We start from the raw sequence: 15,472 nt of genomic DNA, 5'->3' as shown, positions 1-15,472 counted from the left end.
CTGTTGTTGTCCCTGTGCAGGTGACAGATGTGGTCGCTGCTGTGACCACTGCTGCAGACACAGCTGTTTTGTCTTTTATGTGGTTGCTTCTTCCGTTACAGAAATGATTGCTACTATGGCTCCTGTTGTTTTGGCAGCTGTCATCACTGCTGTGGTCCCTACAATGCTTGCAGCTGCAGTTGCTGTATCTACTGTTGGGACAACTGTTTTTGCTGCTGTGGTAGTTATTATGATTACTATTATGTTGCTTCTGTGGTGTTTGCTTTTGTGGCAGCTGTTGTTAGCTTTGGTCTTTGCTGTGGTTACAACTGTGTTGACTGTAATTGTCCCTGCTTTGCTGTTGATTTTCGTGCTGTGGTGGCAATTGTGGTCTTTTATGTGGTTACAACTGTGGTAACTGCTGATGGCTGTGCCTTGATAGCAACAATTGTTGTAGCTGCTGTCCCTGCCATGTTGGCAGGTGAGGGCACTACTTGGTTCCCTACTCTGCTCAGTGGAGGATTCTGCTCTTGTTGTCCCTACTATCGCCACTGCTGTTGCACCTGCTGAGGTGGCATCAAATCTTGTAGAACCATCCTTTTACTACTCCGCAGGCTCCTTCTCTGAAGCGACTAAGAGCAAGATAGAATGCCCAAACCCTGGAGTGCAGCTTCAGCAATCAACTCGTGAGCAGCAGGGAGAGCCGCACTTTTCCAGTATTCACCAATATATGAAAGGCTTAGACAGGAGTTGAATAACAAAGGCACAAGCAAAAAGGCACGTTTGAATGTAATCCCATTGCAGTCAAAACATAAATGGCTGCGTGCCAAAACAGCAATTATTTATTCTGCTAGGTTTCCTCTGCAAGCGACAAGAGGCCTGCGACATCGGCGGTGATAAATATACTATAATGCCATTCTTTCAGGAGAACATCCTTGTCCCCTTTACAATTTGTTTAGCACCATCTACTCATCTTTTCATATCTATCTGGGATATTTTCCTCAATATTGAATGTTGCTCATACGCCAGTTTCCTACAGGTTGTGAGTTCAATATATAGAGAGATTCGACCATTGGGTAAGGAATGTGCTTCCCTCTCTTTCAAGCACTTTTTCACACTATTATCCTATCACGAATAGGCTTTTTAGAGGCCGAATTTGCTTGTCATTATCTATATTTTTTACAGGTTGTACTTTCTGATCACCTTTTCAAGTTGTAGGCCAGTTAGTTTTTCTAAATTTGGTTCATACTTTTCCATGTTTTCATAGGACGGAAATATTTATTGTCGCCATACGCAAGAAAGTAACAACATCACATTTATATCATATCCTTATGTACGGTACAAGTGCTGGTCGGCACCAGTATAAAATGGGTTCTGTAAACCATTTTTGCATTGTATACAAATTTAATTGTATTGGCTCTTGCCTGTTTATGAGTATCAGCCTTTCAACCTCAAGTGCAGGTCAGCACTGGCGTTCTCCTGGCTCCTTGCATTACCAAAAAGACAAGAAGTATACGCATAACCCTGAAGTGTACCATACATATACTCTTGCTCTGTAAACATCGATTAGAGATCATTTCCAGCCTGATGGCAGGGAATTATTAAAACACTTGAATCTATGAACAATCCAGTACTGGAGAAAATCATCTACTCAAGAAAGGATGTGATACTGGTCTGAGAAGAGTAGCACTTCAGAGAATGGCTAGGAATTCTGTTCTGAGCAGTTCCTTTACTTGGAAGCCTTTCCACAGCAAGTGCCACAGACCTCTCATGTTTGCTTGAAGCTGTAGGTGAGTTGGAAGCAAGTACATTTTTCTCAACTTACGGCATTGGAGTGTGCCACAAATTGCAAAAACCTAAGAAACATTGACCATACAGAGAATCAGAAAGGACTTTTGCTGCATCATTCATAAGCAAAGACAAAACAAAAAAAGAAGAAGAAAATGAGTGTATCAAATACCACCGCAATTTACAGAAGTCAACTTGCAAATGCTTGTCTCAGGACCATCTCTAAACTAAAGCTTGAAACAAAAGATTACTGCACAGAGGTCTGATCTGGTGAGGAGATCCAGATGTGATAGGTACTACAGTAAGGTCGCAGAGGTATCCCAATTTTTTATGACTAATCATATCCTAAATGACCAAAAGGACACTGAACTTCATTTTTTTGGACAAAAAAAAGGACAGTGGATAGTAATATAAAAGACATGACGAGAAACTGCCCCACGCCCCAGATTCATTTTCAACCATGCTGCCCATTCAGTTTCACAAGAACCTTAACAAGCACATGCACTGCAGCTCCAAACACAACTCACTGTCAGAGGAGGTCCACTATCTAACCAAAGCACATTCAACAAAGGTGACAACTTCTCATAGTTTGCCAAATCCGAGCATGTTGCTGTCTGTGTCTTTGAAATGTTAACCTACATTTACAAAAGTGCAGATCGCTGGGGATGTGGCACAACAATGATTTTGTGTCTGACTGATTACCTTGCCTGCTGTATAGGAATAATGCCACCAGTTCGAAGTAGCCAAACCATTGCACTTTTTGTGGAAGGTTTCTATCAGTTGCATCTTAATGGGTGAGCGTGTTAGGAAACCCAGCAGATTTCAGGAGAAATGTTATATATAATAAAGAGGAGGCTTTGGGGCACAAGCATGCTCTTCAGGCTGCATATAATGAAAAGGAGTTATAAGAACACCCAGAGAAAATGCAGGACCCATTGCCAGAACCTACATTTGGTGTTAACGAAAGCTCTTCTCCTTGAAGACTGGGGTTTAAAAGAACCACTTTCCCCCACTCGATCATAGCTCTCTTTTTCCTAGCCCTCCAACAATTCTTAGCCATCACTAGGGCCCAAAATATTATCATGAATGCCCATTTGGAGTTTCAGAAATGATATACACTACGGATAAGTGAAGGGAAGCGGACATTCTTAACACAAGAAAGGTCATCAGTGTACAAATAAGCAAAGGTTTGTGCTCTTTTTCCTATCCACCTTTCTAAACTTCATTCCCCATAAGAGGGTATCTTGTCCCTACATACTAGCATCCATCCCACTGTACTCAGCCCCACTCCATAGCACCTCCCGCAATATCTTCTCCACACATGATGTGCTACTTCTGGGATTTTAAATTTGTGAGAAGACATATTTGGGATGCAAAATGTGACGGGCAGGCTATACTTTTAAATGAGACTTATGGCTGGGGGACGTGGCTGAGAAGGAAACCCAGATGCAGTGTAGTGGGTGGGAACCAATAACTGAGGAAGCTCAGAGTTTCTTCTCTGTCTCTCAACTCTGAATTAACCACATCCCCTCTGCCCCGCCTCCCACCACCCGAGCTTCCATCCCCTTCCCCCCTATGGTAATGGCTTTGATCTCACCTGGTCTGGCTCCTGCAAGGACAGGCAGCGGGTGGTGGGTGAAAGCCATTCGGGAGGAGCTGGTCTGAGAGGACAGAGCACTGCAGAAGTCGAGCTTCCCTGACTTCTTTAGAGAACCAGGTCCTGGCAAAGGGAAGCAGCAACAGTGCAGAGTTTAAGAGACAGAAAGAGAATGCAGAAAAGACACCATACCTCTTCATTCAAGAAATAGCCATCTACCCCTTAGTCCCAAAAGCTATGCGAGGTATTAATACGCTTCAATCTTATTTTTATGTATAATTGTAAAGCTGAAGTGCTGCCCAAGCCTTTCCACAAAGGAAAGCTATTTTCCAATACTGTTTTCTCAGAATGTGGATTCTTCTCTCACTGGTATAACCAGTACATCTCTCCTCTCGCTCTTAATGAATTGAAGGTTTTAAACTTCATTAGCAGTTTTGGAGAGAATAGGTTGATTGTTTTAAGATATGTGTCTAGTATGCTAGAAACCTCACCCTAACAGCACAAGTGTATTTGAAGAAGATAAGATAGGGTACAAGATGTGCATGCAACATAGAATGCAAAAGCAACCCAGCTCCCATAGGGGATGGAAAAAGAATGGTAAGGTAATACATAAAAAGAATTGTGACAAACAACAACCGATTGCTTCGACAACGTGATCTGTCTCATGGTACTTCTATACTAATTATTTTATTTCAAGGTATAGCTTGGAAAAATGTTAAAATTATATACAAATATTTTTAAATATGATGAAGGCTTTTAATGAATTTGAGCCGAAACATGATAATACGATTATATCACATACATTAGATTCTCATTTCACAGCATTCACCAGCTCAAACAGTCAAGAGTATTATCTCTTATTTTAATATGACAAAAAACAAGTGGTGGATTTGCTTAGCACGATCAGCACATCATAGAATAGAATATCTCCCTTGTTATGGATTTATACAATGTCAATGATATCACTCTGTTGGAGTGCAGGCCTGATGTAGTGCTCATCCACCTTTTAGCACCAATCTACGATCCCCTACCCACTCAAGGTGAGGCAGAGTTTCATATGCAATTTACAAACAACCCCCAGTGCACATCCTTTTTAGTCACTATTATCCAATGGGCATCCGGCCACGTCAATCCAATATCTCAAGTGTTCTTTACTGATGAGAAGACAGTGGTAAAGATTTTCAAGAATGCGGTAAAAACCAACGATGGTCGCATCTGGAATTGTAGTCATGTGGTTCATGTAAGATTGAATTGTAACAGTGAAAGTTCTGGAGAAAGTTCATGTAAATCTGTAAAATAAAAACAGTATTCGTTTCCTATCCGTAAGAGTGTAAGATATTGCAAAAGCCCAAAATATCATAAGGATTTTGTAAGAAAATATTTTATTGTATTGTGATTTGCTGATAAGTTTCTTTGGGAAGGAAATAGTATGAGATAAGTATATTTTCTATGTTATTTATAGCTGATTAGAGATGATAATTTATTCGTTTTACTTTCTTTCAATTTTGTTAGAAATTTTAAAGGGGAAGAAGTGTGATGTTGCTTGGATTCCATGTTAGAACATGGAATGTTTAGTCTTGATATTCTATGTGAGTCAGCCAGAGTCCTGCTTGGATGGGGTCGCATTAATAAATACTCGGAATATATTTTAACAATTCCAGTGTATTTTGACTTCTTTACATTGTACAGCAATGTGGCTGCTGTTCAGCATGGCTGAAAGTTAGAAAAAATGTGCTATTATTCGGCCAGCACTGACTGAGAGGGGTTGTAGTCTGTTTTCTTAGTATGGTATTAATCTCTGCCTTGACAAAAAAAGAAGAGCTTAATTATCCTACATTCAAGCTGAAGTTCACTGTTTTGGGCCTGCATGAAGACAGCACCAACAGGCCTGCAGAGCAGGTTGTGCAGTGATGTTTGCATTTTTGTAGCTCCTGACAACAGCTGGCATGACATTTGGGAACTTTTTCTCTGGTGAGACAGGACAGGGTAAGCAACGAAGAGGGAGGAGGTGAGAAGTGGATGGGTCAAGCAACAAATGGGAGGAACAGACCAGGAAAGCAACAACACAGTAGAAGAGTAGGGGAAAGGGCAAGCAACATTGCAGGAGGTAGAGGGAAAAAGGGGGTCTAAGTAAAAAGAAAAAGAAATACCTCTTAAAGCAAGGAGCAGTGGAAAGACTGTCAAAGAGGCAAAGGTGCTAGCCAAACATACTGAGGAGCATAAAACAACTGACAGTGCCTCCAAAACATTTCTGTCCAGCCTGAGAGGAAACAGCCTTTACCTCGCAATCTTTATTACACAGGACGTTTCCCATCCAGTCTTTACCAGCAGGTACGTTCTTTTAAATAACATACATTTTATGTTACTTAAAAAAAGTAATTTTAGGGTTTAGGGATGGATAGAAGTAAAGGGAGCTATGGGTGACTTGAGGGTTTGGGGTGGGTAAAGCAAAGAAAGTTGAGGGTGACTTGAGCGTATCGGGTGGGTCGATGTAAAGGGCGGTGAGAGAGACTTGAGTAGTTAGGGGTGTGTAGAAGTAAAGGAATGTGAGTGTGAGTTGACTGTTCAGCGGTGGGTAGAGGTAAAGAGAGGTGAGGGTGACTTGATTGGATAGTATGCTATGGTAAGGCGTGCCACTGTACAGTATAGTACAGTATGGTATGCTTTATCATACATTATGGTATGGATTGTTATTGTATGGTATATTATGGTATGGCCATTTATTGTATAGTATGGTATCATATTTATTGAGGAGTACATCTGATGAACTGCAAACAGGACACATATACATGCAGTTAGGCAAGCACTGATATCACCAGTTGGCACAATTTAAAAACAGTAACTTATATTGCCTTTCCAAAATTGAGTAGGAAGGTGACATTACACATAAGGCCAAAAGGAGGACGGTCATAAACAATGCACCTCTAGTGAATGCTGTACCACGTAACTTTATCAAAATGTTATAAATTGTATTATTATGCAGCTCGGCAAAAATGGCCGGGCTTACTGGAAAGTGAAGTTTTGAAAAATCTGGAAAGCAAACAAAGAGTGAGGGGAATGGTAGGCAATTAAGAAAAGAGACAAAGCGGCATAAGAGCGTATAATAAGAACATTAAAAAATATATACACTCACAAAAAAAGTACCACAATTCGAGCACAAGCAGTCTGAAAGAACACTGATCAAGAAATGAATCCGTACTTGGTTTATCCTCTAGCGAAGAAAACGAAAAACGGAGATGAAGGGAAACCGGAATGCGCTCACCAATGAAAAAGGACTAAAATAAGAGTAACAATGAAGACAACCAATGATAAGTAATGGGAGGGCTAAATGCCCCTTTTTATAGTCAAAAAAAGAATAATTTTGGAAATAATAAATTGTCACAAGCGACAGCCTGTCTCAGGCGTGAATTAAAAGGAGGTAGGGGAAAGAAGCTGCGGGGCTCTTCTACCAGGATGAAAAGCACAAAAGGGAATGCCATATTAGAGGAGATAAAAGGTTTCTAGCTACAGAATCGGAAAGTTCAGTCCCCTGGGCCAGTCTATCGCATGTACACGTACTGTATTCATTACATTGCTTGTAAAGGCTGTTTCTATGTACCCCCGGCCAATCCCTCGGCAGCCCCTACTGCGAACAATGAGGCTGGCCATTGTTTTCCCTCAGATACCTTGGTTTGCACACTGGCCACCAAAACCACAAAATGCATTCAGATCTTTGTAAGGAAAGATTTAGGGCAATTTAACAGGTATAATGCCGCATTTTAGAAGCATATTTAGCAGCAAAGAGGGACAAGATGATCTAAAAAACATGTGCCTACCTCCAATACCCGTGTACACATTGTTCACATTTCACGTTTGACCCCAGACTTCGAAATCCTCAAGTTTATAGAGGCTCTATAGAAAACAGAGAGCACTGCACTCTCTTTATTATTTTTAATATCTGAAGGGAAAACACAGGAGGTTGGATGGGGCCCTCACGCCCAGGATATGCAACACTTTGGAAAACGGCGGTTGGAAGCTGCCTCAATGTGGAACCACTTCCGGGGCTGGACGCGGCCGCTGCGCTCGTGAATGGAGCCATTGTTCGGGCTATTTCTGCATTCCTCTGGTACAGTTTATGACACTTTAATAGGCTAACGTGCACTATTATCGCAGCCCATTACTGTACGCTCTGGAATGTGTTAGCTGCAAAGCACCACCCCGTCCCAGAATTCTTTATTTTTCAGTACAGTTTGCTTGGACTTATAGGACTGTGGAAAGCAGAGTCTCAAGCAAAAGGAAGAATTATGAGGTGCATGCCTCCAACTAATGACGAATGCCCTTTTATTCTATTCCAGGCATCGCCTCGTTTATCAGTAGGTGTGGCGCCAAAAACAGACCGATGGCTCTTCCTAAATAATACAGTAAAAACGTCTCGGCTCAAAACATGGAAACAGAGCTAGTAGGAAGCGAATAGCCGCTTTTAAAGACACAGATGTAGCGCTCTAGTGCTCCGAGGGTCTCAGGTTGAGCCCCCGGAAGCACTACCCACACTGTATCACTTTCTGGCCAGGCGTGGCCAGAAAGCTTTAAATAAACGGACGGGAGTGGCTCGGCACTTCCTGTCCACACCAGCCCAGTAACGGTGTGTGTGTCACTTATTGCGCCCGCCTCTGCAGCATGGCGACATAGGCCCAGCCAGGCCCGCAAACCCCCACACTGGCGACGAGGGTGGGATGCACAAAAGAATCGAGCGGCGCCAACCTGCCATACCACCGACCAGATCGGCAACTGCACAAAACGCCCCTACCGCGACACGAGCGCGGAACACCAACGACTGCCAGCGCGAAAACCAGCCGCCGGGATCGAGAACACACTCACCGGTAAGCAGCGAATGCTAGGAGCTGCGTGGGGCACCGGCAGTAGCAGCGACAGGAAGGCCCGAGCACCGGTAAGCAGCGGATGCTAGAGGCTGCGTGAGGCACCGGCAGTGGCAGCGGCAAGAAGGCCCGATCAGGGAGACGCGCCGAAGGAAGCGGCCCGGCAACAGGCCCAACAGTGCGCGCATGCGCGAAGAGGGATACGTCATCGCCAGCAGGAGAGGCCCCGGGACAGCGCGAGGCGGACAGGGCGCTTCAAACGAGGCAAGCGTGAGACCCAGTAAATGCGCAAAAGGCCCAGCGAAGATAACGCTCGTGCCACGTGGAGGTCCCAACAAGCACAAGCAAGTGCAACAATCCCACAAACACCTGCCCAAATAAGCGCCGACAAACACGAGCAAGTACAAAGAACAGCAAGGAGCAGCTCCAACAAGCACAAGCAAACACAACAACTGATTCGACAGACACCTACCCAAACAGACATCAATAAGCACAAGCAAGTGCAATCAGTGTCCAAGAGGAAGACGCTTTGAGAAAAAAAAAAAAAAACCCACCAAGCCATACTCCAACACCAAAATGACTACCAACCCAGGAGGGGGGTCTGGGGGAACAGCACAATCGGGAGCCGGTCCGGCTCAACAAGCAGCGCCCCCGGCACCAGTACTGAACCTGGGAGTGCAGCCACCGACGCCGTCTGCCCACTCGCAGATACAAGCACTACCACCATTCAGCGAGCTGATAGATCCTGGGACAGCAGCGCCCAGATGGGCCGTGTGGCTGGGACAGCTCAATAACTATTTCACTGCCACAAGGGAGAAAGATAACCAAGTGAAGAGATCCCTACTACTACACTTTGGGGGCACAGAACTGTACAAGCTATTCAGGCATCTGCCAGACACAGGGGATGACGACGACTACGACGCAGCCGTCAACGCGTTGAACGCACACTTTGACCCCCAGCTAAACCCGCACTATGAACGATTCAAATTCCGCCAATCCAGACAAAGGGAAGGAGAAACCATGGACGCGTTCCACGCACGGCTGAGAGATCTCATAAGCACATGCACTGATGATGACGAGAAGAAAGAAGTGACCGCACAGCTCATCCAAGGCTGCCGCAACAAACACCTGAGGACGCTGATTCTGAGACAGCCGCGCATCACACTCGAAGAGATACTGATCCTTGCCAGATCCCATGAACTGTCGGACGCACGAGCGACTGCGATGGAGGCAGCCCTGAACCCACGGACAGAACCAGGAACCGTGGTAAAGACAGAAAGAGTAGACGCAGTCCGAAATAGTGGTCGAGGAAACAGAGGAAGATGGCCGACCAGGACGCCACGCCGCACGACATGTGGATACTGTGGCCGAGACGAACACAACCAAGATGGCTGCCCAGCACGCGGCAAGACATGCTCAAAATGCGGCATACCCAACCACTTCGCAAGTGTGTGTAGGGGTGGCTCTCGAGGAAGAGGAACACCCGGAAGAAGATCAATCACAGGAGCCGTAAAACAAATATCGCTAGACGAGGCAACTCCGTCCCAATCAAGCAGGTCACGGCGGCAGGCCCAATTCGACGAGTCTTCCACAGACGATGAAGAGGAATGCTACTACGTGTCATTCGTGAGTGAGCTAAAGAAACGGCGAAGGCCGCAACCAAAATGCCAGATACACATCGACGGATCTCCAGCAACAGGCGTCATCGACACGGGAGCCACCGTGAATGTCATGGGTATCCAACACTACAAAGCACTGAAGCCGAGACCCAAGCTAGTTCCCTCGAAGGCACGGATACTTACGTACGGCAGCCAGGAACCCCTCCCGCTGCGAGGGAAGATGGTAGTCCAAGTGAAGGCGGAAGACAACGAGGTAACAACGACCTTCCATGTAATAGACAGAGAAGCTGACCTGCTGGTGGGAAGCAACACAGCTGAAGACCTCCGCCTCATTGCGTTTGCAAATGCCGTTAAAGCACTCCAAACAGAAGACATCCTGGAAATGTTCCCCACCCTCTTCGAAGGCCTCGGGACCATTAAACGACCGCCGATCAAACTACACATCGACCCCGCAATCCAACCAGTGGCACTGAGACACAGAAGGATACCATTCCACCTGCGTGCCGCCGTGGAAAAGGAGCTTAACCAACTGGAAGAACAAGGAGTGATCGAGAAAGTGTCGGGGCCGACGCCATGGGTATCCCCGATGGTAATAGCGGAGAAACCACGCCAACCTGGTAAAATCCGAATCTGCATAGACATGAGGGTCCCCAACAAAGCCATTCGACGAGAGCGACACCTCACCCCAACAGTAGATGACATCCTGTCGGACCTGAACGGAGCCCAATGGTTCTCTAAATTGGACCTCAATGCTGGATATCATCAGCTCAGGTTAGCGGAAGAGAGCCGCTACATCACAACCTTCTCCACACACCTGGGGCTAAGACGATACAAGCGACTAAACTTTGGCATCTCGTCTGCGGCCGAGATCTTTCAAAACACAATTAAGGAAATCTTATCCGGACTCAATGGGGTGTTGAACGTCAGTGACGATATCTTAATTGATGCCAAGACGAGCGAAGAACACCACCGAAGACTGAAGGCCACCCTGCAAAGGCTCGTACAGTATGGCGTCACACTACACAAGGACAAATGCCAGTTCTTCAGGAAGTCAATAGAGTTCTTCGGATACGTGTTTGAGTCAGACGGAGTAAAAGTAGACCCCCGCAAATCCCACGCCATCAAGAATGCAGCAGCACCATCAACCGCGTCCGAAGTAAGGAGTTTTCTGGGAATGGCGCAATACTGTGCTAGATTCATACCCAATCTAGCAACAATCGCAGAGCCCCTGAGAAGCCTAACGAAGAAAGACAGCCCATGGAGGTGGACAGAAGCCGAAGACAAAGCATTTGGCCAAATCAAAGAAGCACTACTGGACAGCACAACAATGGCATATTTCAACACGGCGAAACCCACCGAAATAGTGGTAGATGCAAGTCCGGTAGGCCTAGGAGCCCTCCTTTCACAAGAATCCGAACCCGGGGTGTGGGCCCCATTGGCATTCGCGAGCAAGGCGTTGACGGCGACAGAGTCGCGATACTCGCAAATTGAGAGAGAAGCGCTGGCAGTGAAATGGGCCTGCGCACATTTTCACCTGTATATATCTGGCCACCCGTTCAGAATGGTGACCGACCACCAACCGCTGATACCCCTGTTCCGAGGCACAGCACCTCACCCGCCTCCAAGGATCGAGCGCTGGGCAATCCAAGTCCAACAATACCAAATGGACATTGTGTACAGACCCGGGGCGAAAAACCCGGCTGATTTTCTGTCTCGCCACCCATTCACTGAGAGGTCCCACGATGACAATCAAGAAGACCTAACCGAAGAGTTCATCAACATGCTGGCCACAGGCGCATGTCCATGCGCCCTCACCGCCGATGTCATCACATCCCACTATGACAGCGACGCCGTCATCAAGAGAGTGAAGGAAGCAGTTCACTCTGGGACATGGGCCAACTTCCTAAAGGACACAAATGGGTGGAACGAAACAGACAGAACACGCCTGCAACAATTCTGGAAGGTACATGATGACCTTAGCTGCGCTGACAATGGGATAGTACTGAGAGGAACTCGCGTAGTCATTCCTAAGGCACTGCAAGAGAGGGCAACCGCCCTGGCTCACGAAGGACACCAAGGCACCCGCAGGATGAAAGCAAGGATGCGGGAGAAGATATGGTTCCCCAACATGGATGAAAGCGTGGAAGCTTTCGTGCGAGCGTGTCGAGCATGCCAAATCACTAGCAGCCCAGAAGTACCAACCCCAGTAATCACCGAAGACCATGCCCCATCACCATGGACATGGCTAAGTCTGGACTTTGGGAGCTTCCCAGATGGGAAGATCACAGTAGTATTGATAGACAACTACACCAAGTACCCCATAGTTGAAACGGCAGCGTCAACCAGCTTTGCAAACGTCCGCCCCATCCTCAGCAAGGCGTTTGCCCTATTCGGAATTCCGAAGATCATCAAAACAGATAATGGACCCCCTTTTCAAGGGAGCGAGTTTAAAGACTTTCTAAACAACCTAGGGGTCAAGCACCACCGAATCACACCTCAGTGGCCACAAGCCAACGGCGAGGTAGAACGCTTCATGAGGACAATAAACAAAGTGCTGCGAATATCATCCGCAGAAGGGAGTGACCCAGAAGAAGCACTACAAGCGTTCTTGAGAGAATACCGCAGCACACCCCACAGCACCACCATGCAATCACCTTGGGCGTTGATGCTAGCCGGACCACGGAAGGACCTCCTACCTATGGCCGACAATTGGGTTCCAGCTCCCTACTCCCCAGCCGCCACACAGGAACGGAGAAGAAGGACCAATGACAAGGCAAGCCACAAGAGGAGAGCCCAACCAAAAACCCTACGTCCAGGAGAAACTGTGCTGATACGAACAAGGAGGCCGGGAGGAAAATTCAAGACACCATTCGAACCAGAACCCTGGGTGATCAAGGAAACCAGGGGGACAGCGGTCACAGTTAGCCGAGATGGGGAAGAGGTAACTCGCAATGCATCTTGGTTCAAGCAAATACCCACACCGCAAGGACAGAACTCAGATAGTGGCACCCCTACGGCAAGGGAAGAAGAGGAGAATGCGACCACAAACAACACCACATGCTTGCCCCCGGAGGCCGCAGAACAAACACCTCTGCCATCACCGGACACCCCTCGAGATCAGATTCCCCCGAGAGGCAAGTGGCAATATAACCTCAGGTCTAATCCAAGACCCAATCACAGACTAGCTGATTTCGCATGCTGAACTGATTTTCTTGTTTAGTTTAAAATCCAAGTTGGGAAGGGATGTAGCGCTCTAGTGCTCCGAGGGTCTCAGGTTGAGCCCCCGGAAGCACTACCCACACTGTATCACTTTCTGGCCAGGCGTGGCCAGAAAGCTTTAAATAAACGGACGGGAGTGGCTCGGCACTTCCTGTCCACACCAGCCCAGTAACGGTGTGTGTGTCACTTATTGCGCCCGCCTCTGCAGCATGGCGACATAGGCCCAGCCAGGCCCGCAAACCCCCACAACATTTATTGTTTCTTTCTGTCTTACCATTCCAGAAGCAAGACAGTTTTTTATCACTCACAAATACCAGCTTTGAAGTAGTGATGTGGCTCGTGAGTATTTCTTTCTTGGGCCTATGACTTTTTAAAATGTAGAAATACATTTATTTATATGCCCTCATGCATTAAGGTATTTTAGTTTGAAGAGCAGCTGTCGGCATGACCTATTATTATTAACTTTGTGTAACCTATAATGAGGTGACTTTGTATTCGCTCAAAGGAGCACCTATCTCCCACCTCATGGCAGCGGTCGAAGTGCATTAAACAAAAAGTAATGGAACTGTGATGCTGTGCACAATGGGGGCAGGGCGAGTAAACGTGCGGTGGGATCAAAGGCGTGGCTACAAAAACACAACTTTTTACGGTCTTTCATCTTCAGGAATATACATACACAATAACACACAGTTTAAATGTAAAATAATTGCAAGTTAAGTAAATCATAGGGAAATGCACTATCTTACTTTATGAAACCTCTAGTAGTTAATACACTGCAGAGGTCAGGGTCTGTAACCAGACAGCCACAGAATTGAATTCTGGTTGAAGCAGTGAAGAATAGTTAGGGGCTAACACAGAAAGCGCACACTTAAATGCTCAGCTGGTAACTCCTTTCCGATACCACACAAAAGGAATTAATATCTGTCATCAGAAAGTGGCAAGTGATTCCATTAATTAAAGTCAATACCGGCTTTGGCGCTCCCTTTACATTTGCAGATTCACCTGTTGTGCACATTTACATTTGATTCAGGCAGCAGGCACCCTGACAAGAAGGCTTTTTTAGCTGTCAACCCGCCTTTGGTTTCACAGCACAGGAAACTCCCTGCCTTATACTATAGCAGAAGCATTTCAGCTCTCAGAATTATCCGTCCCGGGACAGTTAGCTTTCCACAGAAAGTATGGGAACTGTTTCCCTTACATTAAAAAAGTAATGGGCACATTGTGCCCCTCCGATCCCGCCACCTTCAACCACTGCATCATGGTATTGGCTGTTTAGTGTATCATTCTGTCCCCTGTGGAATGCTTACATTGCAAAGTATGAGGAACTATTTTACATTATAAAAGTGCATAGAGTTATCACTCATTATTTTCTTCGTGGCATACATGCATTGCATACAGAAAGCAATTATGTATTTGCATTGCAGCAGGCTTTTAACATTTTTTTAATCACAACTCAAATTTTGCTATCTAGAGCACTTCCCATACACATACACTGATAAACACGCATTTGCAAAGACGATAGATCTGGCTATATCATGCCAACACAAACAAACACATGCTGTTTCCAAAAATCTGCATATTAAAGCGGACCCAATGGCTTTGCCAATGCTTGTTTAATATTTTACCAATGGGGTAAACATTTTTTCGCAGACATTTCTAGCCAAATTTTCAAGCTGGCAAAACACATCTCCGTCCTAATGGATGCACTGGTGAGCATGCTGTTAGCCCCCATATTAAAGAGGGGTCTCCCGTTTTCCTGCGCTTTTCTTCCAATGACAACTTTTCTCTTATGGGGGCATGGCCATGCTAGTTGCTTGGTCCCAGGTATGGCGATAAATATATTTTCTCAACCTGGGCCCTCTTTCTAGGCATGATCTTCCATCAAAGCAAGATTCCTTGTGGTTCTGTGGTTCCGAATTGGGTTTGATAGTTCCGAAACCCGATTTATAAAGATCGTCGGAAATGGACGATTTTGGTCTCTACGGACCGTAAATGGCGAGTATAACGTGTCTGAGTGTTTTCGTATGAATCGATATAGGAGAACACTCTGCATTTGAGGATTTAGTCTGAACCCTCGGGTTCCATTTTGTATGTGGCAGCCATCTTGTGTGGTTGCCCTAACATAGGCCCCATGATTGTGGCCGAACGAGTCCTTGACACGTACGCCTTAGTTGACTTCTGGTTGACCTGGCCGAACTGACTCCTCGCCTGGGGCGAAACCCGCTGAGCCAATTCCTTGTTCAGCAGCTGGCCTGATAAAGATCAAAGAGCAGGACGTGCCCTGACTTTATGGCACACCGTTCCCACTTCTCTATCTCCTTTCCATCTGTTTCTGCTTTCCTTTTACGACATGTTCATCGATCTGGGTTGAAGGTTTTATGATGGGTTTGTCTGGCCTGATCGAACAGGAAACC

At 46.1% G+C, this 15,472-nt stretch overlaps 1 protein-coding gene across 30 annotated transcripts in view; it reads right to left on the bottom strand.

The window, feature by feature from the left end:
* The window catches only part of NFIX (nuclear factor I X), a 1,679,708-nt gene that overhangs the window by 136,801 nt on the left and 1,527,435 nt on the right, over window positions 1-15,472 (bottom strand). For 14 of the 30 annotated variants that reach the window (XM_086962266.1, XM_086962273.1, XM_086962361.1 and 11 more), the window contains one exon: window positions 3,365-3,487. The exons of the other annotated variants lie outside the window; for them this stretch is intronic. In XM_086962266.1, the coding sequence (XP_086818392.1) occupies window positions 3,365-3,487 (123 nt within the window). The remainder of the gene's footprint in view (window positions 1-3,364; window positions 3,488-15,472) is intronic. 30 annotated transcript variants of the gene reach the window in all.

Source organism: Lissotriton vulgaris, chromosome 1_1 (assembly GCF_964263255.1).
Source record: "Lissotriton vulgaris chromosome 1_1, aLisVul1.2, whole genome shotgun sequence".
Lineage (NCBI taxonomy): Eukaryota > Metazoa > Chordata > Amphibia > Caudata > Salamandridae > Lissotriton > Lissotriton vulgaris.
Note: the sequence above shows the minus strand (reverse complement) of the source record. Positions and strands in the feature narration are given on the sequence as shown.